At 37.2% G+C, this 25,212-nt stretch overlaps 1 protein-coding gene across 6 annotated transcripts in view; it reads left to right on the top strand.

Moving 5' to 3' along the window:
• The first annotated feature begins 249 nt into the window (after positions 1-249).
• The window catches only part of VTI1A (vesicle transport through interaction with t-SNAREs 1A), a 202,429-nt gene continuing 177,466 nt past the window's right edge, over positions 250-25,212 (top strand). For all 6 annotated transcript variants that reach the window (XM_026670708.2, XM_087964542.1, XM_026670717.2 and 3 more), the window contains exons 1-3: positions 250-542; positions 1,935-1,993; positions 12,638-12,748. In XM_026670708.2, coding sequence (XP_026526493.1) covers positions 449-542; positions 1,935-1,993; positions 12,638-12,748 — 264 coding nt within the window. In that variant the 5' untranslated portion in view covers positions 250-448. The remainder of the gene's footprint in view (positions 543-1,934; positions 1,994-12,637; positions 12,749-25,212) is intronic.

Genomic DNA, 25,212 nt, shown 5'->3' with positions numbered 1-25,212 from the left:
AAAAGAGGTTTCAATCCAAAAACCCTTCTCCGGCCCGCAGAATTCTTATTTTCTTAGCAGCGAAACTCCGGCGGACGGTCGCCCTGCCTCTTTCTATTCCCCTTGCCTTGCTCGAAAAGATAACCCGTTGAAGGTCGTCGACCACACGGCGTCAGTCAGGAAAAGGTCCGGGGAGGTCTGTGGGACGGGGGCACATAGGAGAGCGGAACCTCGGCTCGCGTCAGAAACACCCGGGAAGACCTTGTTCGTGGGACTCAATCCGGAAGTCTCCGGCGATGACAGGAGGAGCGTAATAGCGGCTATAGTTGGGAGTTTTGGTGTTTCGGCGGCTCGCTAAAGGCGAGGACGTCTTCCTCTGCTTCCGTCAACGGCGGGCAGTTTGGCTGTTTGGGCATTCAGGTCCAGTTGTTGTTTTTTTCTTCTCGCTGCTGCTGCCACCGCCGCTATCATGTCCTCTGATTTCGAGGGCTACGAACAAGACTTTTCGGTTCTTACCGCTGAGCTCACGAACCGCATCGGAAAAATCCCCAAGTTGGTTGGAGGTGAGCAATGGGTGGTGGGTGGCAGCCCTGGCCAGTCTACTGCATCACCCCAGCCGATGTCACGACCTGCTGTCTATCACGACTGTGGTCCTTTCGTGCCTCGAAGATATAGTTAGCCTGATCGTCTAGGTAGGAAGAATGCTGCTGGTCGTCGCAAAGGTGCTTTTTTCCAAGAGGCAACTGGACTTTCTGGAAAGCCCAGTTGCCTCTTGAAAAAAAGCACCTTTGGGATGACCATGACCTGGGTGATTGAGAATCTCCGTATACAACCCTGCTGATTGGACCCAATGATCTTTGAACCCCAGGATTCTGTTTTTCACAGTCGAGATAATATGGGATGCCTACCAAGGAGGATGGCTCCTCCTCAGATGATAAGTGAGATGGCTTCCTGGGATGGCCTTATCTTTCATCCCCTGTAGTGCAGAGGTGGTATTCAGCTGGTTCTGACCAGTTCTGGAGCACCGGTAGTGGAAATTTTGAGTAGTTCAGAGAACCGGCAAATCCCACCTCTGACTGGAGATTTTACAGTATCCTTCCCCTGCCACGCACACCAAGCCCACAGAACCGGAAGTAAAAAAAATTGAATCCCACCATTGCTGTGGAGTGTCTTGCTCTGGTTTAGCTAAGGTTGCGGATCCTATGACTCAGCCTAATCTGAGATATTATAGGAGTTGAACTGGATAGGATAGTTTCTTGTGAAAAACTTTGGATTTTGAAGTTACAGTCCATGAACCTCCTTAGAGGCAATGTATTTGCACAGCACTTGAGACAAAACACACATTGGTTGAAACCAGGCATAGTGTAGGAGAAAAATAGGATTTTAGAACATGTTGGAAACTATTCTATGTTATATCCCTTATTATTTTGAAGTTTCGATCGCTTTGTTATTTTTTGTTCCAATGTCCTTTCATGATTAGAGTGTTACTTTGCATGAATAGAAATCTGTGCTTCAGGAATATAGTATAAGGTAAAGATTCAAAGTGAGCAACAGTGCCATCACAGACTGTCTTGCCAAATGCACGATTAACAGTTCTAGAGCAAAACATGAAATATGTACTAAAGGAGAGATGCCTTCATTTTGTTCTTAAACTTGCAGCTTTCTGGTGGCTTCATAGATATATCTGGGCAATTTTCTGGAAATAGTACGACCATGCAATTTTCTTACCAACAGTATCATTTGCCATGGCTTTGTTTTGGAATGTCTTTCAATTTCCCAGTCTCAGCCTATAACTGCAATTTTATGTAGGTCTTCCACAAAATACTAGCTTAACTCAATCCTTTGCTTCCAAGTTCTGGCAAAATTGGCCAGATTTCAGTACTGCCAAGTTGTTACTAAGTATGGCTCTGAGAATTGAAATATTGTTCAACTAAGCATCTATTATTTTGTTTTAGATGAGAAGAGACAGTTGGTTTCAAGTGTGGAAAAGCAGCTGGAAGAAGCAAGAGAGTTGGTAAGTTGTGGAAATAGTGTATTAAATTGTGGATACTAAAGGAATGAGACTGGAAAGAGTTTTTCCTGCATATTTTGATAGCCTTGTTAGTTTATATGGTACCCCTAAATTAGTAGGAGTTTGATAGCATCTTTTCAGACTAACACATTTTTATTAAAAAAAATGCTTTTATGGACTGGGTGCATGATGGTTCAGCGGTTAAAAGACACTGAGCTTGTCAGCTGGAAAGCAGAATGCCTGGGTTCGAGACTTGAGTGCCATGTAACAGGATGAGCTCCTGTTACTTACCCCAGTTCCTGCCCACCTAGCAATTCTAAAGCATGCAAATGCAAGTAGATAAATAGGTACTTTGTTGGGAAAGTAACAGCATTCCATGCACCTTGGAGTACACTCATGCTGGCCACATGACCACAGAAATGTCTTCAGACAATGCTGGTTCCTTCGGTAAGAACAGAGATGAACACCGCTACTTTGAGATGGACATGACAGGACATGGGAAAACTTTACCCTTACTTTTACAATAACCACTTTATTGTAACTTCTTAAAAGTCTTCATGTTTGTTAAGACTTTCTGTAATAGTTGAGATCTTTAGTTTCAGGTCTTCAGATAGTTTCAGCTATTTCAGGTCTTTAAAAGCACATTTTTAAAGACATTACCGTTATTAATAAGGTACTTGCAATTATGTGTAATCTGCACCTGCATTAATCCCGTCTTCCTTTTCCTTCCCTCTGTATCATCCCAATTGGAATCCTGCAGTCTGTGCATCTGATGAAGTGAGCTATGGCTCATAAAAAATTAATAAAATAAACTTTGTTAATCTGAAAAGATGTTACCAAACTCCAGATTATTTTATGCCTTGGAAGCTGATAGCAAACAGAAAATAAGAATAGGGGAGATTTGTGAAGAAATTGAAAAATTGGGGGAGTTATTTAAGGAGGGTTATTTGAATAATTGGATATTATTAGGAGATTTGTGAAGAAATTGAAAAATTGGGGGAGTTATTTAAGGAGGGTTATTTGAATAATTGGATATTATTAGGTCTTTATGACTCAGTGGGATGTATCTGTTTGTTTTCTGGGAACGCAGTTTGAACTGAAGATTTTACAGATGCAGATGGATCATTTCTCAGATTATGAACTAGTGGATGGAGTAGCATTACTTCAGCTAGTTTAATCCCAAGGAGCACTTTTTAATAGAGAGTTTGTGACTTAGTGGGAAAATAGATTGTTGTTTACAATTTTTACAGATTGTTTATACTTCTACACTTGTTACAAATTGTGGCATTTCAGAGTTTGTGACCAAGATGGCAAACATACAGGAAGAATCTTATGAGAGTGATACACAGTGACCTTTGTTTTCTACAGATTAGCATTATACTTAAATTATTTAAGGAGGGTTAACAATTGTGTGGGAAATTCATGGCTCACTTTCAGTAAAAATATAAAATAAGGACTATCATTTAAGTGGAAGAATTGATAAAGAAGGAGACCAAGTTACTAATAACTAAAATGAAATCAAGGAAGATGTGCTTTCTGGTATATTATATAATGTGTATGTTGTCTGGTTTTCTATCAGTTGAACAGGGATTGTGGGTTTATATTCAGTGCAGTGAACTCCTGACTCTCAGAGATCAAGTCAATTTCTTGAAATTTCTTGATTGCTGTACTGGAAATACTTAGATATAGTCAAAGAGGTATTAAGAGAGATCTTCTGGGCCACGGGTGTCAAATTCATGCCGTCATGCCTTCACATGATGTATCACAACGCTTTCCTCTTTGCAGAGCTGGGGTGGGCATGGCCTGCGTGTTTGACTCACCTGTTCTAGGCAAAAGTAGTACTTAGTGCTACTCCCAGCATAATAGCTCCTTTGCCTTTAAAAAGAATAAGGATCTTGACAAGGAGAGTATTGTTTGCAGGATGTGGGAGAAGTTCCTGTAGAAGTGACAAATTCTTTGGTGATGAATTCACATCAATTTACAGTCATCATATCTTTGTCTCTTCTTATCTTGATTATTATAATGTGGTCCATTATAACGGGGGGCTCCCTTTGAAAAACACATGATGGGTATGTTCTGAATGCCCTTAGTGCAGTGTCTTCCCTGGAAATCCAAAAATGCAGACAGCTCCAACCTTCTTATACTTCTGGAAAACTTGGCTTATCCTTGTTAGCAGAGTCCAATACAAATGACTGTGTAGATAATATTCAAGATGCTGTAGAAATGTAATATAAGGGCTATCATTTAAGTGGAAGAATTTATAAAAAAAGAAGAAAACAAAGTTACTAATTAAAATAAAAGCAAAGATATGTGCTTTTCTGTATACTATATAATGGGTCTGTACTGTATTCATTATGTCTGTTTTTAATTGTATTTATTGGTTTATATTATTAGTCATCTACAATTATTTGCTTGAAGTGGTAGTGGAGTTGTATAAATTTCCTATGTAAGTAAATTAGTACAAGCTATGGGATGGCTTAAAAAGGGATTGGCTAAATTAATGCACAACAGAATAATGAAGAGCTATCAGTCTTGAAAACTCAGGCTTACCTTTTGGTTGGGGGCAATACGTTTCTAAATACTTTTTGCAGGAGGACATCATTGAGAAAAAAAGGTAAATCTAGCACTCCTTGTTTGAACAGCTGAAAGGCATCTGGTTGTCTGCTATGACAAACAAAATTTATTTTAATATTAAATTTATATGCTGCCCTTCTCCCCAATAGGGTAATTATCTATCTATCTGTCTGTCTGTCTATCTATCTATCTATCTATCTATCTATCTATCTATCTATCTATCTATCTCTATCTTAGTCTATGCTGTAGACCAGGGCTGTCAAACTCACGGCATCACAGTGGCACGTGTGATATATTGATATGCTATATCAGTGATAGCACTGATGATGTTGTCTAGTTTAGGTAATCAAAAGTCTGCATAAATACAACCAAGCTCAGAGAGCACCAAGGATCCCTCATTTCAATATTCTCCTTTATTGGTACAACTATTATCTTTTCACTATCCCTTATTTCATTTTCCATAAATTCTGTACTCAATATTTCTACTTCTTTTCTCTTCATACATGTTATTTTAATGTGTGCCTATCCTTTTATCAACTATATCATAAGTCTTGTCAGCATTTATTTCTCTGTTAATTTTCATTTTCTTCATTATGCCAATTCTGTATGCCACCATCTGTTAACTTTTCATGGGTGCTCAGCTTGGTTTTCTATGTTGGTATCATTCTTTCATTTCTATTAAACTGAATATATGAATTGAACTTAGAACTTTGCCCCTTGCTAGAAATGTAAAATATAAACCATTATAGCACATAGTTCTTGTACCATTTAGATCTATATTTTGATATAAACTTGTACATGGTAATTCATTAATGAAAATGCGGTTATTCTTTGTCAGCTGTTTAATTTAACCAGAGGTCTACAGTTTTTATAGTCTTTTAAAACTCATGATTGCCAACACCCTGTCCTTCCACTTATCACTGGTATCACAAACTATCAAAATCTGAAAATCAAAATTAAAAGATTATGGCTTATACCAGCTCTGATGATCTCTGTCGTTATCGGGACACTATGTGCCATGCCAAAAATCCATGGATGGCACTTAGAAAATGTGCACATTAGCACTATTTCCACCTGTCAATTACAAAAGGCCACACTGCTTGGATCCGCCCATGTACTACACAGATACATTGCGATATCCTAGGTTCTTGGGAAGAACTGAAGGCTAACACAGTTAAAAACCTGGCAGTTGTGATTTCGTATTTTTTATGTATCATTTATCAAACTTATATGCTGCCTGACTCTTGCTGACTTTGGCTGCTTGCAGCAATCAAATTATAATAAAAATCAGGAAACATAAAAAGTAAAAATATAAGATGGCAATAAAGTCTCATTCTTCCTTGCTGAAGGCCCAATTGAGAAACAGGTATATCTGATTCACCAACACCAGCAGAGTGAGGGCCATCCAGATCTCAAGGACAGAGACTATTACAGAGAAGGTACCGGTACATTCTGGGATCCTGAGAGATAATATTGTTTAATCCAAGGAACCCAGAACATGCCAGCTCTTCAGGATCGAATCGGACATGCAAATGTTATAGGAAACATGAGACTTTAGGAAACTAGGCCCTATACAATTTAGGGCTTTATACCTAATAACTATAACTTTGTCTTACATCCAGAAGCAAACTGGCAACTAGTGCTGCATGTGAAGCAGTGATCCCTCCCTCCCTCCCTCAACATATCCATTGACGTATTAATTTCCTTCTGGTGCCCTCTAGTGAACAACCTTCAAAGGCATATTTTCAGATTTTTATTTATTAGAGTTGTAAATAAAGTTTCTCACAGGAAGGATTATTATAATCAATTTCAAAGTGTTAATTCAAGTCCATACGAACACTTAATACATTTAAAACTTTCTAAGATCAACATTTTAATCACTCTTTTGCTGTATAATCTATTTTTTTTTAATTCTACCAAACCTTACACTCAAGATTTTTTTCTTAAAGGATTGAAGAAAAAAAATCACCCAGTGAACATAATAAAACTTGCAGATGTAAAGGTTGTCAATCTTTAAAGAACAATAAAAAAAGTAAAACACGAAGTGATTAGGAAGTGAGGTTCAATCAAACTTTGAGTCCATAAAGGCTACATTGATGATTATGAGCTCAGCAATCTCTTGCAAATCTCATCTGCTTGGAAACTGATTGCAAATAACTCATAAAAACCAGCTGTCCAGAGCACTTATGGACAATCTCAGAATCTCATCTTTTTCTGGAAAGATTTTGGCAGTTCAGATCTACCATCTAGTTGCCATTTTCAGTTATGTCTTCCAGTCTTCAGACATCAGTTCATCATTTCCTCACTGAAAATCAAACTATAATGCAGTTTTAAATTAGTAAAGTTTGTTTATAATTTAGAAGTAAGCATTAGCATGGCTTTATTATATAAATGAAAAACAAAAAGGTTACATTACATTATAGCAGACAAATTGAAGAGAATTGTATAACAAGGCAAACCCCTCCATCTTGTTAATGGAAATATACATGCTGCTTTCTTAGCTCTACATTACATGACTCCTTTATTAAAGTAAGTGTTTTTTCTAGGTTTAAGTGTGATTATGAAGCACTTACCACTTGTGGTTGGCATTAATTAGAATTTAAAGCTTTGGTAATTGTCTTTATATTGCACTTCAGCAGAGGTGCAACATCTAGCAGCATAATTTGTAAGAGATCCTTCTCTTTTGTAAGAGATCCTTCTGAAGAGCCTCCATTATTGGTATAGCATTTATTCTTATGGCACAGTACGTATGGTAAAAGCCCTGTAGCAGTGGTTCCCAAACTTTTTCAGGTACACCGCTCCCTTGGTGCTACAAACTCATCCTTGGTGCCCCCCACCCAGGGGTGGGATTCAAATTTCTGTGGGCATGGCCTAATTTGAGGGCGTGGCTTGCTGGTCACATAACTAGGTGGGTGTAGCTTGCTGGTCATGTGACTGGGTAGGCGTGGCTTGCTGGTCACGTGCCTGGCTGGCGTGGCTTGCTGGTCACCTGGCTGGCGTAGCTTGCTTGTCACATGACCGGGTAGGTATGGCTTAGTGGTCATGTGACTGGGTGGGCGTGATCCAGTGACTGGCAAACAAGTGGTCCTCACTTAATGGCTGGTTGTTTAGCAAGTGTTCTAATTTATGACTGCCTCCCCAGAGATACTTGACCTGTTTTGGGAGTTTTGACAGCCATGCACACACATACACACACACTCCCTTCTAACCCTGCTAGAGCAGGTTATCGGACTAGAATCAGCAAAGCATCTCTGATTAGATTCTAGTAGTGAATAAAATCTAATCAGAGATGCTTTGCCGATTCTTGTTGATTTGTTTTATTTGTATCTTCTTTATTTTATGTTGCTGAATTGCATTGACATATGCGTCTCTTCTTGTGCACAACCCAGAAGCTTTTGTGATTCTTTGCGGCAAAAATTACCGACCTCTGGCTTTGCACTACTTTTCAAACATGCCACCACTGCCGTGTTCTAGGTGCCGGCCCTGCAGGTCCACCCCATTGAGCCCACTGCACTGGAGGGACCTGCCCAAGCAAGTCAAGTCTATGGGATGAGCCTGGGAGAGAGAAAGAGAGAGAGAGAAAAGAGAGAGAGAGAAAGAGAGAAGGAAGAAAAGAAAGAGAAAAGGGAAAGAAAGAAAAAGGGACAAAGAAAGGGGGGGTGGAGGAAGGAAGGGACAGAAAGAAAAAGAAATAAAGAAGGAGGGAGGGAGGAGAAAGATAATGAGATATCTATTCTAGTCCAATCACCTGCTCCAGGAGGGTTAGAAGGGAGTGTGTGTGTGTGTGTGTGTGTGTGTGTTCTCCTTGTAATTTACCAGTACATTTTGGTTTTGCCTTCTTCAGAATTGGCACTGTAAATTGGGGAAAAGTAATTTTTAGGGTGGAGATCTGGTTCAATGGATCCTCTTTAAAGCCTCAACAAAATGTGAGAGCTTCCTGATAGTCTTGACCATGTTTCATCCACAAAACCTTTAATATTAATGGAAGCCAAAGGTGTTTCAATGTGCTGGCAAAGATGTTTCAATGTGGAAAAGGGCCTTAGTCTAAACTAGGCCTCATTTCAATCTGATGCATCAGGTCTCTCTCTCTCTCTCTCTCTCTCTCTCTCTCTCTCTCTCTCTCTCTCTCTCTCTCTCTCTCTCCCTCCCTCCCTCCCAGACTGGCTTTGCTCTACTTTCCCAATGTGCCTGCGGGGCTGGCGCTTCAAACATGGATGGATGGATGGATGGAGAGAGAGAGAGAGGCAGAGAGAGACAGGTAGGTAGATAGGTAGGTAGATTGGTAGATAGGTAGGCAGGCAGGCAGACCTTTTGGATGAATGTATGGATAGGTAAGTAGGTAGGTAGGTAGATTGGTAGATAGGTAGGTAGGTAGATAGATCTATATTGGTAGATAGGTAGGTATGTAGGTAGATAGAAAGACAGGTGGGCAGGCACGTAGGTAGGCAGGAAGGTAGGCAGACAGACAGACCATTTGGATGGATGGATGGATAGATAGATATAGATAGATAGATTAGATTTATATTGATAGGTAGGTAGGTAAGTAGACAGAAAGACAGGCAGGTAGGTAGGTAGACAGGAAGGCAGGCAGGCAGACCTTTTGGATGTGTATGTGTGTGCGCGTGGGTGGGTGGGTGGATGGATGGACGGACGGACGGATGGACAGACAGATAGACAGAAAGAAAGAATGCGACAGGGGCGGCACTTTGGGAAAGTAGAGCAAAGCCAGAGTGGGAATTGAAGTCCACACAAGTTTCCAAGGTTGAGAAACGGGCTGAATATATCAACCCAGCCATTCTGGTTTAGAGTTTAGCATGCTGTTTGATTCCGGCTTAGTCAATAAACCATGGCTAAGATCTTCCTGCTCCTTAATGCAGCTGCCCCTTTGCCCCTTCTCCAGCCGCCTGCCCCAGTTCTTTCTTTGGCATCCAATTTTGCAATGCCAACCTCCCTGGGGCAGTGATGCGGCCGACTTCACCCTCTTTGCTTCAACCCAAGGTCTACTTCCATCGGGCCAAACAAGGGGAGGTACTTTGCACACGCTCAGAGACTCCCAACTTTGGGGAAGCATTCTGCCCATCTTTACGCTCCACCCAGGAGGAGGAAGTCGTGTGGAAGCAGCCCAGACCGGCAGAAGTGGAGGGAATGATCGCTTGAAAACCAAGCAAGCAAGCAAGTGCAGGGCTCAGTCGAAAGAACCGGGCTGCAGAGGGAGGCTAGGTTCTAGGTCAGGGACGGCCACGTAGAGCCGAACCGAACTATGCACCTTGGAGAACCACAGCTGCCCCCCCGCATCCCGTGCGCAAGCCTGGCTGGCTGGAGAGGAGGAGGCCGGCCGGGCACTGCGCGTTCCCTTGTTCTTCGGGAAAGGGGGCCCTAACGCCAGACCACCCACCGCTTCCACTGTGTACCTTGGGAGGGTTTTGCTTTCGGGCCTTCTGGCACGCCTCTGCTGCTTCCACCGGAGAGGGCAGCCTGCAAGCTAAGGCACCCCCTTTCCTCCACGTCCCACCTCTCTCCCCCGCCAGGCTTGGCAAGGCTCACCGTGCAGTTTCCGCATTCGAGGCGCCGGCTACGGAGCAATGAAACAGTTAATGGGCTGCGTGACCGGCAGTCAGTGAGCCTGCAGGGCTGGTGCCTCAAACACCCCCCTGCTGCCTCTTTGCCCCCCTAAGGCATCCCACTGCTCCCCAGGGGGCAGTACCACCCACTTTGGGAACCACTGCCCTATAGGAAGCCAAAATATAGATTCACAGCTTCATATATAAGTAGTTGCTATCTTACAACTAGTTACTTAACAACTATTCAAAGTTATGATAAAAGTCCCCAAAAGCTACTTATGACCCGGCTTCAAAATTATGGTGATTGCAGCACTCTGCAGTCATTTGCCCTTACGACCAACTGCAGGGGTATTGCAGCACTCTCTCTCTCTCACACACACACACCCTACAGTTGCCATGTAACTTGCTCAGCTTTTTAAAATTTATTTTTCTAGTTCAGGGGTGTCAAACTCACGTGTTCATGGAGGCGTCACACGATGTATCAGTACTTTTTTCCTTTTCACTAAACTGGGCGTGGGCGGGTCCAGTGTGATGCAACTGGTCCATGGGCCTGGAGTTTGACAGTCCTGTTCTAGTTTGTGTCTCTGCTCTTTAAGCTTTTTAGCAAAACCTCCGCTTGGGTCCAGCTAAGTAAGAAAATACTAAATCCCAGGAGCAATGTTATGCATAGCTATAAATTCTGAAATTATTTAGCTTACTGTGATATGACATTCTACTCAATATAATTTAGCTTTACACATGAACCATGTTACTATGGGTTGATTAATATATCATAGTTTTAAAGTCCTGACTTAGCATTATGTACAACTGTGGTTAGTTTATATGAGAGATTCCTTGTTAACTACATATTAGGATAATGGACGCATTTTGACTATTAACCACAGGAAAAGAGCATATAAATTTGATAAATAAAATAAAGGAAATAAACAATTCTTAACTATTACAAACTTAACATTTATTTTTACATGTGAAACAACAATAAAATACACAAAAGTAACAATCATAAAACAAAAAGTGTTTATAAGAGTAAAGATCTGATAAAATGTTATTTAAATAATCAGACAACTGAAGAAATTTACGTGGTGTACTTGGTTTTCTCTGAGCTTGATTGTTTTCTTCCAGACATTTCATTATCCAACTAAGTAGCATCCGCAGTGCTAGAAGGGAGTGGGGTTTGCTCATTGTGTATATACTTGCCCTTTCGCTGTTGGGAGTGTTTTTGGTAGTTCTTTGAATAGACTTTTGTTTACCATTTTGATTGTTTATGTGAATTGTAGTTCCTTGAATTCCACAATATCCCAACTCAGACAATTTGGAGAAAATATTTTTTGAATGAAATATTTTATTTACCTGAATTTCTTATATCATAAAGCAAATATGTGTTCCTTTGTAGCCACACTTATATTATTTCAATACAGGATGGATAACGCTAACTATAATAAAATCATTAACCATTATAAGCCTGAAATTCTGTTCTGTAAGTTAATCTACAAAATGGAGACATTAGTTTAAAAGTTAAATGTATTAGTTTTTATCAATTCTTTGAATTTTGGTTAAATAACAACTTAGTTGCTTTTAGTTTTTGATTTTATGAATGGTTATAATTAAACAAATTTCAGATGTTAATTTGACAGCGAATCTTGAACTATATGTCTGTGAGACCATTGTAGAGCTAATTAAGCAAGTACATTTTTCTGAGGTCTCATAGATGGAATTAACACAATCCCTCAGATGATATGGTTAGAAAAACTAATAAGATAGTGATGCCATAGAAAGTCATTCATTACATCCATCATAATATGTACTCTATATCTGTTAACATACAACACTGACTGCATGCTAAAATGTCCATTTACAAGATAAAATGATCACTTGCTTGGCCAAGAAACTGGATGAATACTCAACATGGATAAAGTAGAAACCAGAGGAAGAATATGCCCATGGTTTACCAGAACATGTCCATACTGACCACGGAGTTAACCTGCTTGAAAAACAAAAACACTGAGACAGGTTCTTCAATCAGTGACAGAACTTGAATTTATCAGCAAATATGATTTTGATAAATTCATTTGGAATTAATTGGCACACTGGTCTGTTATATTATAGATGTTGAGAAACCATTTCATAAACAGTGATAAATCTGTGTTTGTTATAATGATAGGTTATTGCTATGAATGCATATGGATGCCATAGAATATCTTGCAGCTAGTAATAATGCTTGTGTTTTATAATCTGATAGATTCATTTTTTTGAAGAATGTCTATGCCTATTTGTGTAGATTTGTTAGTGATTTGGTTCGTATATCAAACTAAACTGTAATGTGCTTTGCTTTTAGCTGTTGTGTGTAGTTAGCCATTATGGTTTTAAATTCATAGCTTGGTATGATTATATGCATAATTGTTCAAGTTATATTTAAAAAATCTTATTCCTTGAATAATTTATTTTTCACATTCAAATCCAATTATAGCATCTTACTTTTTCATTTTTTTTTCTTCGTAATTTTAAACATCAGTTGGAACAAATGGAACTTGAAGTGCGTGAAATCCCTCCACAGAGTCGAGCCATGTACAGCAGTAGAATGAAGAGCTACAAGCAAGAAATGGAAAAACTTGACACAGATTTTGTGAGTTAATTCATCTATGGCATTTTGAGAGACAATTCATGAAATATTTTTTATAGTAGGCTTCACTTATAGCATTATCATTCTTCACTCTAATTAATATTTGATTGTTTCACGTATGATAGAAACACAAAAATAATAACTAAATTAATTAAATTATTTATTGAATTTTATTGTAGATCCATTTTTGCCTAAGATCAGAAGTTTCCTCATACAAATATAAATACAACCCTATGATTTCTTAAACATAACTTGTTCATGTACACTATTATTAATAATGAGTGTATAATTACATAAATGCTCAGCATTGTGTTTTAGCCAATTACCCACTTTTCTATCCTTATTATTTTAGGAAAATAATTATCATTTCGGAACATAAGGAGTGAACCTAGCTTATATAATGGTCTCTTCCTCAGGTTTTGCTTGATTCTTTTTAATACAATAATTAGCAGAATTATTCTTAATGGTATAATTAAGTATAGCTTTCAAATATCTATTTAATAATAAATAAGAATCTTATTTATTAAATAATGGAGTTAATTTAAATTTAAATTAACACATCATTTTATAGAATTAAATAAAAGCTATTTCATCAAGTATTCAATATTTTGTTTAACTAAACATTTGTCTACATGGTTACTGGAAATCATTCAGTTTCCATAAGCCAAGTGTTCAGTTAAACTTCCTATTTCTCAAATGAAGAGACTGATACAACATTGAGGCTGAAAAGTGGCAAGGAATGTTTTCCACTTCTACAGGTGAAACTCGAAAAATTAGAATATTGTACAAAAGTTCATTTATTTCAGTAATGCAACTTAAAAGGTGAAACTAATATATGAGATAGACTCATTACATGCAAAGCAAGATAGTTCAAGCCATGATTTGTCATAATTGAGATGATTATGGCTTACAGCTCTAATTTTTCGAGTTTCACCTGTACATTTAGGAAAGTGAAGCAATAGTGTTTTATGGAATGTCCATTTTTTCAAGATTGCAACTGCATTTCAAGATGCATTGCAAAATAATTCATTTGTCAGTTCCAAATGTAATTTTAAGCATGCAGCCAATACCAAAGTCTTACGTCTAAGCAAAATATAATTTTAAATAATACAAGTAATCATTTGAATTACAAGTAGCTCTTCCGGATTGTTTCTACAATATTCTAAAACATAAATTGTGAATAACTGTAGATATTTTGTTATCCAAAAATATTAAAAAAGCTCTACAGTTGGATTTCTGAAATATGATTGTGACTTGCAATATGAATCATGAATGTGGTACAATAAACAAAGGCAGTCACAATGATATAGAGCTATATATAAAAATGTTATACAGTATTTGAAACATCATAATTTATAAAAAAAGAAAGAGAAGAGGAATGAGCAAATAACATTTTGACTCAAGGGCTGTTTATGGGCTTCCTGTAGGCCTTGGCATAATCTGGCAATTTAGGCCTTGGCATAATCTGGCATGGTTGTTTTTATACTTTTAATTTTGGGTATTATCCTGTCTTTGGTTTTAGAAAGTTATTTTAGTAATTACTATTATAGCCCAGATAAAAAATTAATCAGATTCAAGAGAACTCTGAAATTTATCAATGCCTAGTTTGTACAGGTGAAAGGATTACATATTTTATACTTTTCTTAATTCAGATCTTCTGCCACTATGCTTGGTTGAAATTTCCTCCTAGGAGAGATAAAGCTCTGGTGTTAAATTTTTGTTATCTGTTACTTTTTTTGTGCACTTACTGCAAGAGCCATTTACATAAAACAATGTAACATTTTTTTTCCTGTCTTAATTTACGATTCACTTTGTTCAAAGTGGGTTAAATATTTATACCAACAGTCTTTACCAATTATTCTCACATAGTTTAACATGGTATAGTATGTCTCATACCTGTTTTTTAGATTTGCTACTGCAGCTAGCAAGATGTGAAGGTTACAGTAAACATTCCAACAAGTCACTTATTTGAGATGATTACATACTGGAAAACAGTCAGTCCAATTTCTATGCAATATAATTAACCATTTGAATTATAAAATCACAAATGGTCCTCAGTAAGACAGTTTAGGTGATCTCTGATTGTACTTACAAGAACATCATAAGACTTAATAGCCATGTTGATTTTACAAAACAAAAACAAGCATGAAAGAGGATATGCAGATAGTCCTTGACATACGAATAAAATTGAGCCCAAAATTTCCACTGCTATGACAAGTGTTAAGTGAGTTTTCCACCATTTTACGACCTTACTTGCCTTATTTAACTTACTTGATGTACTTACTTATTATTAAATGAATAACTGCAGTTGTCGAGTTATTAACATGGTTGTTAATGGAATCTGGCTTCTCCTTTGACTTTGCTTGTGAGAAAGTGGCAAGAAGTGATCAATGACTGCAACTGTCATAAATATGTGCCAGTTGCCAAGCTGCAACTGTCGTAAGTGTGACAAACACTTGTTAAGTCATTTTTTCAGTGCCTTTATAACTTCAAACGGCCACTAACTGAATGTTGTATGTTGAGGACTATCTGTATTTGGCTACATGTATGTTTAAAACCCTCTATGTAAGTTTTATTGTAAATTCTTAAATTCTATGTTGAAGAAACAATAAACATAAGAGTTTTATTGATGCTATTTTGCTTCATCTTTTTAGACTTTTGAGAAACATGTTAACAGGTTGATACTGACAGGATTATCAGGATTGTTTTACTGAAGGTATTAGACAACTGTGAGTGAAGTTTATTGTTAAGCACATTTTAAAAGTGTCTGTTTTAAACAGAAGGAAAGTTTAACAAATTTTCTGTACAGGTAGCTCTATCTTGTGGTCAAATATGGAATTGCAGTATGTAATTATGTTGGGAGAAAAAAATTATCTAAGTAATCTTAAAAGCAATATTAACAGCCAGAATTACTCTGATAAGAGCATTCTTATCCTTCTTCATTTGCCCTTTCCCCAAAAATCCGGTATTCCTGATTTTCAGAAGCCAGACATTTTCAGAAGCATTCTCTCTCTCTCTCCCTCCCCCCCCTTCTCACACACACAGATTTGCAATGGTTTGTCAAGCTTTCTAAGTGTAACTCATTACATTTTAATTCTTTGTTGCTATCTACCAATAGTCTAAATTTTTGTAGCCAAGATTTGTAGCCCTAGGTAATGTATAGTTAGTGCATTGTTTGCAAAAAAATAATAATGTTTTATTCTAGAGCTATAAAACTAGACCTGCAAAAATGACTCACCTGTTACTGTAGTCAATGTCCTACCTATTCCTAAGGTATAGGAAATATAAATTTTGCTTTTAGCAGCCATATTGAAATTATATTATAACTTTAAAAGGCCATATATGTCAGAATATCTGTGTACCAAAGAAGTAGGGAAATGGAGATTAAAACATATGAAGAATGGTTGCAAGAATTGGATATGTCTAATCTAGTAAAAAGAAGGACTAGGGGAGACATGATAGCAGTGTTTTAATATTTGAGTGGCTGCCACAAAGAAGAGGGGGTCAATCTATTTTTCAAAGTACCAGAAACAATGGGTGGAAGCTAAAGAAGGAGAGAAGCAACCTAAAACTTAGGAGAAATTTACTAAGGATGAGAACAATTAACTAGTGTGGCTTGCCTTCAGAGATTGTCAGTGTCCCATTACTGCAGACTTTAAGACGAGACTGGACAGCTATTTTTCCAAAATGATATAGGGCCGTGATAGCAAACCTTTGGCATGCGTGCCACAAGTGGCACGCAGAGCCATTTGTGCTGGCACACAAGCCGCAGGCAAACTTACCTCACTGCGCATGCGTGCGCCTCACAACTGATTTTTTTTTCTGGTTGGTTTGAGGCCTTTTTTGGCCTCCCAGAGGCTTTTTAGGATGAATTATAGGCCCGTTTCATCACTTCCTGTAATACCGGAAGTGACGAAGTGAGCCTATAATTAATTCATCCTGAAAAGCCTCGCAGAGGTTTTTTCCAAGCCTCTGGGAGGCCGAAAAAGGCCTCAAACCAACCAAGGGAAAAATCAGCTGTGAGGCGCAGTGCAGGTAAGTGGGTGGCGGGGTGGATTGTGTGCACATGCGCAGGAGGCATGGGGAGGGGGGCGCACATTGCAATCTGGTATGCGAATGTGTGTGCGCTGGCACAGATTTTACCACAGGAGCCCAAAAAGGTTAGCCACCACTGGTATAGGGGCTCATTCTCAAGTAGGGGGTTGAACTAGAAAACCTCCAAGGTCCTTTCTAACTTTGTTATTCTGTGTTCAGACCTCCCCTGCAAATACATAATGTGTTTTGCTGCAAACAAAGTCTACTTTTTAAATTCTAAAAAGTAATTAATGGTATAATGTTCCGCTAAGATGCTCTGGTGTACTTTTTAAGTATATACTTTTAGTTTAAAAAAAAGGAAATAAAAGTATATTGAAATGTTTTGGTGAAACAGGAATTGAAATACATTTACAGTTATAGAAACTACCATTGCTGCTCTTTGTATAACTTTTTTATACAGATACATTTCACATACCAAGGAAAGAAAAGCTGAGATGGCTAAAGCAAAGCCATTTTTGAAGAAGCCTCACTCAACCAGGGACGTACATGTATGGTTTTTCTGCCTCATCATTGGACATGCTATTTTAGGGTCTGGAATTAGAGTGTGAAACAAATTGCTCTTCATGTTTGTGATATGGCATAACTACAATGGAAAAAGTTCTGTTATTCTGGCTTGAGAACAGGAAAATGCTAATTTTTATAATAACAATTGAGGAAAGACATGCAGAGAGTATGCAAAAATGATTAACACTATGGTATAAAATATCTGCACTTAGGGGTCATATTGTAGTCTATTTAAAATCTTATAGATTCTAATGAGGCTTTCATTCAGTATCTTATTTTCACTTGCATTACCTGAAGTAAAGACTTCTTAATGGTCTAACATTCTATCTGGTTGAGGCATTGAAAGATAGTCTTATTTATTAAGTACTTTGTTGGCGATACTTCAACCAATAGTTCACATTTTGATTGAGTAGTATTCTACAATGAAGTCTTGCCACAACAAATGGTTGAAAAAAATTAACTGTTTATATTGAGTTGTGATATGGAGAATCTCTAACATAATTTCCTTCTATTTAGGAGTTTGTACTTGGGTGGTCAGAGAGTCTGAGAAACAAAAGCTTTGCTTCCAGTAATAGTCTAAGAAGAGAAGGTGAAAATGAATGGACAGTTATATAAGACTTCACACAAGAGCTTGGAGTAAATCAGAGGTCTCCATTCATTTATCTCTTATCTCTTAGCAGAAGACTCCCAGATATAAATTGTCTACATTAGAAACTTTATGGCAGACAAGAATAACATATTAAACACAACTGATTGGTTATTTAGATATGTATGCATTTATGCACTAAGTTTTTATTCTGGCTGACTATCATTTGGTGCCTCATAGTAACAGAACAAAATGTAGTAACATCAAGGAATATGCAAGATGAATACACTAAAAAGACCTAGTGTCAGGTTCCCAAAGCTCTTCAGAAAAACTCTCTTTTGAACATTTTCTGGAAGACAGATAATGTTGGAGACCCATGAATTTCTGATGGGAGGCCATTCCAAAGAGCTAGTCCCATCATATAAAAATGTTTTTCATGCTGAAACAACTGTCCCAACTTCCTGAAAATGGGGACAAGCAATTGGAAATGGTTGTATATACTTGGGAACCAGTGGGATATGGTCCTGTACATAACTTAATGCAAAACTATAAAGAGCTCCACAAGTTAAAGTACCAGTACTTTAAATTCAACCTAGAAATGTATACTTATAAGAAGCTGATGCACAGCCCCTGAAACATAATACGTGCCTATCAGCAAGTACCCGTGAAGATAAAAGTTACTGCCTTTTACATCTGCTAAAGCTTTTGGGTGTTCTTTAAAAGTAACCCACGTAAGCATAAATGTTTGCAGTCAGGTCTTAATATCTCAAATAAGGCTGCAATTAGTATGCCTGTAGACCCCAGATAGTCAGACGGACAGTTAAAGCTTGCAAAGACCCAGGGTCCTCCATTTTGTTGCACAACCTTTGGAGATGACTTTCAGATTTTAGTCTTTTGTTTGCTTTTTCCTCTATTTTTCAGCCTGGAGTCAAAGGTAAAAAGGATACAGATTGGAGAACAGAGGGAGAGTTTAGTTTTAGTACCTAATTATCGTGATCGTGTGTGTGTGTGTGTGTGTGTGTGTGTGTGTGTGTGAGAGAGAGAGAGAGAGAGAGAGAGAGAGAGAGAGAAAATCAACAAATCTGTCCCTCCCAGGTTTTTTTATTCTGTTTATTTAACTAATGTGGCTTTCTGGGGGGAGGGGGAGGGAATTAAGCAAGGAAAGGTTTTTAGGAAGCTCATCCTGAAGTTGTCTTTTACGCAAGGGCTGCCTTGCCTATCTAAAGGTAGGAGAGCGTTGCAGTCTCCCAATGACCCGATGATCAGTGGTGAGCTGATGGGCGCAGAAAGCTCTGAAAGCAGCCACCATTTCTGCAAGGGAGGCATGGGGAGCAGGCCCATGTGCTGCAGGGCAGGATAAGAGGAAGAGCGATAGGGAGAGTACGCTCCAGCCTCTCTGTGGTCTGTCATAAGGGTGAATGATGTGTTGGTACTTCAGCTGTTGTAACTTTGAAACAGGATCATATAAAGTAAAATTTGAACCTTCATTAAGTGGCCTGTCATTTGTCAAGACTACTGTGCTTCCTTTTCGTATATCAGGAGGCACATATTACCAATTTTCTTTGTTACCAGACAAAGGATAAGATACATCAGACTCAATAGAGGAGTATATTTGTTAATACAGGGTTGAAATGAGCGGTCCTTGATATTTTCTGAGCTTGGTTGTTTTCTTGCAGACGATTCATTACCCCAAACTAGTTTATAGTGCATTGGGAATATGAGAGGCTAAAGGAAAATGCAACCAGATGTTCCAAACTCTATTACTGTAGAATACATCTATATCTATAGTTGCAATCAAATCTGTGGCATTTTTTTCTTGGTGTGGGCTTGGTGTACTTTGACATCAATCTTGAAAGCATCGTGTTTTCATTTTTCCTTCTCAGAAATTGGGAAACAACCAGCTGAATTTCTTCCTAATGTTTTCTTTCTTACCAGGCCCAAAACATTTTTTGTGCATGATGTGTACATATAAACAGTCAGCAAAACTCCACTCTACCGTGCACTGATGGTCTTACTTAGCCTGGTAATACAACATATAGTATGCAGGAAGTTTGGAGAACACCAAGAACTCAATAATTCATCCTTGAATTATTGAATGTCCTTCACTATGGATCTCAACAAAGAATTTGATAAAACTCTCTTTAACATACTGATAGGCAAGCTAGTTAAGGGACAGATTGCATTACAATTAAGTGGATACAGATCTAGCTAGCAAACCACAGAACTTTTCAAATACTTGCAAGAATTTTTTATCTTCACTCAAAAATGAAGGACATGAAGGAATAATGGATTTAAATTCAGAGAAAACAAATTTCAATTAAAGGTTGGAAAATTTTGACGGTGAAAGCAGTTGGACAGGTGGACCAATTATCTAGAGATGGTGGTTCCTGTACACACTATATTTTTAAATGGACAGCCAACTCTATGGGATGCTGCAATTTAGATTAAGCAGAGAGTTGGGCTGAACAGTCTAATCAACTTAGGAGAAATTGAGCCAATAAAGATAACTAGCTGAAATTCAGTGGTATATTCAAATTCCTGGAAGCTGTTCTTTTGCACAAGAAAATGTTTTAATTTCTTCTTTTTCAGTGTACTTACAACAGAAAACAGTCACGTCTAAAACTCATCATAATGAAGCGATCTCATAAGGAATATGAAAGACAATTTAACAGTCTTAATTAATAATTAACCTCTGAGGTTATAGCTGTTTTAATCAAGATTCCTGAAAGACAGTTCAGATTCAGATTCTTGGTCTATGTCAAGCTGCTGAGTTATTGAGGAAACATTTAATAAATTTAAAAAAGAAAGTGAAGTTTGTTAAGTCATACTGCACTCATCCAAATGATATCCTGCCCACGGATCACCAGTATGACACCCCTGCTTTAAAATGTTCCAAAGCTGTAAATTTCTTTGAGATTATATGAACATTTCAGGGTCTTGGATCATATATCATTCTGTCATATATTTTAACTATGACTTGTTGAATAAATGAAATGATTTCACTGCTCCTTTTAGAGTAAAACGTAAACAATGGATTCCAAACTGCAAAAGCTGAGTTCATATATCATGAACAAACCATAATACAGTGCCTGGTGGCACAGTGGTTAGAATGTAGTATTGCAGGCAAACTCTGCCCAAGGCTGGGACTTCAATCCTGCTGGGGCTTGAGGTCGACTCAGTCTTCCATCCTTCCAAGGTCAGTAAAATGAGGACCCAGATTATTGGGGGCAATGTGCTGACTCCATAAACTGGTCAGGGAATTCTGTAAAGCAGTATGGAGCAGTATATAAGTGTTATCGTTATTACTTCATATAGCATTATATTTTAACCCAGCCAAGGCTAATGGGAAATTTGGGTCCAGAATTGGCAAAATCTACCCTAATTGATTGATTTTGTTTTGTAGTTTTGCTTTTGTTTTATAAAGACTGGTTGAATAGAGAAAGTGGAGGGTGAGTAAAGGCCAAGGAAAAAGTGAAAAGTAGTTCCTCTGCTTTGGAACATTTTAAAGCAGTGGTGTCAAACTGGTGGCCCGTGGGCTGGATGCATCATGTGCAGGCCACACCCATCCCGGTCCACAAAGACAAAAAACATCACGTGACGTGATTGAGTTTGACACCCGTGTTTTAAAGTAAAATCAGCAAAATTAAGCAATGCAGTTACCTGACATCACACTTTATGACCTCATCCCTTAGTATTGGAAATTCTGGTCCCAACTGCCACCTGTGGACTCCCTGTATATGCCTAGTGATTTGAGAATTCCTTGTAGGTTTGTATAGACAAGGAAAAATTACAAAAAGTAAGTAATAAGGAGAAGTGCTTTCTTGATAATAATCTTTGAGATACAGATATCTGTTTGATCAGTTTTTTCATCTGACTACATTATTAATCTTCCCGGCCCAGTGGAATTTTTAATTTTGAACTTGTCCGAACAATATATTCTGTTGAACCTTGACCACAGTCTTATTGAGATTTCATGAGTGACATTCATCTCTATAGACAAATAGGTAAACTGTTTTAAGGGCTACAGCAAAAAAAAATATTTTTTTAAAACTAAAAATCTAGCTGCCCATCTGAAGAACTACTTCACTTTGACTTTTATGTTCATTTTTGAAAATTGTGAGTACCTGAGCATCATTATCAATTTACATAAAATAAAACAAGAAAGAAAAATTTGTTTCATCCATTCGTGGTATCACTAAGCCCTACCGAGCTGTCAGAATAGATGAATTAGTGCATGTGAAAGAAGAATAGCAAAATAATAAAAATATAAATATATTTTCACATGCGTTCTCTTTTTTTAAATTTTACTGGAGTTTAGTCTTTTTCTCCAAAGTCAATGATTCAAATTTGGACTGTGTATGCAAAGATTTATTGTTAAAAGAGGGAAATTTAAAACTAAAGAATTACAAAGCTATCTTTTTATCTTGATTTTTAAATAACAACACTAGATGGTGCTGTTTGTTTGCAAAGTGAGTTAAGAACTAGGTTTTGGTAGTAAATGAAATTATTATTTCATGAATAAAATATTTCTGGTGGGATTTGCATTTCTATATTGGCTGAAGATACTGTGTTGAATGTTTTATTAACCAGCCCAGTGCAACTGTCAGCCTATTAAAGAGATCCAATGGACCCTGTTTAGCTAAATAAACTAAGTAAATCCAATTCATCAAATTGTGTTCCTGGCTGTTTATTTTCCATTCTTTTGATGTACAGTTTATTTTAAGTTAGAGCCACACAGATTTAAAAATTAATGGGAAAATAGAATGTAATGTTTGGAACATAAAGAGACTAATTGTCCCAGAAAAAATAATAATAGCTTTTCTTCTAAGATGAAATTGTTTTAAAAAATGAATTTCTATACTGAGATGATTATGTATCCTATGCAATAATCAGTTTAGAAAAAAACCCCAATAACTTTTATAAAAATCAGATAGAACCCAAATATTCTGGAAATTACAGCACACAGTTAAACTGTTGCAAAACTTAATATCTTAAAAAAAAATCTTGCAAAATGATAGAATGTTTACTTAAAAATGTTAACAATTGAATAATTGAATCTGTTCATAATTTTAAGAATATGACTATGGATTTGATTGAAAATATTTTACTTTCTTTGCTGTCACAACAATCCTGTTATATTACTATTCTCATTTTATTATAAGAATTTTAAAAATAGAAGTTTTCTTTTAGTGGAGTTTGTCTCTTGAAGGTTTCATGGGGATATTCAGGCAGTTTCCTTGATAATTTTCTTGGAATTAGTTTGCCATTACCTTTTTCTGGAATGATTTACCTGTTTAGCCTGTAACCCTGGAATTCACTGTATGATCACACTTAAATCATTCCCATATTTAGGAATGCAGAACTCATATACAACTAAATTTGCTGGCAAGGAAAAACTAGTTTGGTACTTATAAAAATGTGTAATCTACTAGTTTTTGGAACTAACCAATGAAGTTTAGAACTAACATCTGCCATATGGCAAAGAGAATAATTTGATGGGCATAATTAGTTATCTGGTTTTTTTATGCCATTTGAATATTAATTGGCATATTAAAGCTGCAGTAACTTTATTTCTTTGTAAAATTTGATTTGAAGCTGGAGTATTAAGGAGAGTCATGTCATCATTATTTCTTTGTGCTTTTGATTCAGATTCATTATTGGCATTTGTCTAATCTAATGTTGGTGTCAATTTGATCATGTTTGTTTAGATACCATAATGTTGCCAGTGAGAGTTGATATAATCATATATGTGGAGTTACTGAATTATGTAGCCTATTGGACAAAATATTTTAGGAGAAGAGTTCATATTTTGAAATCCTAGTGGAAAAGAGCAAAAACATAAGCTTAGTTTGTGTAAATTAGATCAATTTGTTTATCAATTGATAGGCAAGATCATTGCCTAATTAAGTTTCTGTTGCAATAAAATCTTTGCACTGAGGGCAATAATTTTGCAGGGCAAGGATAGAGTTAAAACTGCTCACAAAATTCACCTCCCCCCATTGACCCAGTTATAAGTAATAATTTTATGATTGATGAGGGGGGATTCTTTTTTGATTGTTATAGTTATTCTTAATTGTCATAAGAATTTGTTTATTTGATCACATTATACAGCAATAGAATGCATTGGGCCTTTAGTAATGCAAGATCTATTTTAATTTCTCTTTTGTTACAATCTCACTTATTTTCTCTTGGTGATTTAAAGTATCAAGAGAAGAGTTTGCTTTGCTAATAACTGATTAAAGTGATATCTGAATAAGGGATGTGTTTGTGTATGTGTTTAATTTGAGTCAACAAAATAAATTGATAGAATACACTTGTATTTTATTTATACTCTTGAACCACATTAACAATGAATGTTTTCATAGGCTAAAAAGTTTGGGGAAATGTTGAGAAATTATATTTAATATATATATAGTATAAGAAATACATTGTACATTTGATCTTGCTCTTTCTACCAAAAACAAAAAGTACACATATAGACTGGGTGAAACCAGGCTCAATAGCAGTAACTGTGAAAGGGATCTTGGAATCTTAGTGGACAACCAGCTAAATATGAGCCAGTAATGTGCAGCAGCAGCCAAAAAAGCTAATGCAATCCTAAATTATATTAACAGAGGGATACAATCAAGATCAAAGGAAGTACTAATACCACTCTATAAAGCCTTAGTAAGACCACACCTAGAGTACTGCATCCAGTTTTGTTCACCACATTATAAAAAAGATGTTGAGACTCTAGAAAAAGTACAGAGAAAAGCAACAGAGAAAGTACAGAGAAAAGGATGATTAGGGGACTGGAGACTAAAACATACAATGAACGGATACAGGAATTGGGCTTGGCTAGTCTAGTAAAGAGAAGGACCAGGGGAGAGATGATAGCAGACTTCCAATATTTGAGGGGCTGCCACAGGAAGGAAGGGTCAAGCTATTTTCTAAAGCTCCTGTAGGCCGGACAAGGAATAATGGATGGAAACTGAACAAGGAGAGATTTAACCTGGAAATAAGTTGAAACTTTCTGACAGTGAGAACAATCAACTAATGGAACAGCTTGTCCTTGGAAGTTGTGGGAGCGTCATCACTTGAGACTTTCAAGAAGAGATTGGACTGCCATTTGTCAGAAATGGTGTAGAGTCTCCTGCTTGGGTGGGGAGTTGGACTAGATGACCTACAAGGTCCCTTCCAACTCTGATTATCTGTTGTTATTTGTTGATTTTGTCTATCATCTTTGTGAATGGATATACTTGATTTTTTTGACATCTTTAAAAACTGACTCTGAGGAGTTGCT

The sequence above is a fragment of the Notechis scutatus genome, chromosome 4 (assembly GCF_049901735.1).
Source record: "Notechis scutatus isolate UNSWTSFEM ecotype Mainland chromosome 4, rNotScu1.2, whole genome shotgun sequence".
Taxonomy (NCBI): Eukaryota; Metazoa; Chordata; class Lepidosauria; order Squamata; family Elapidae; genus Notechis; species Notechis scutatus.
This window is presented reverse-complemented; position numbering and strand designations above follow the sequence as displayed.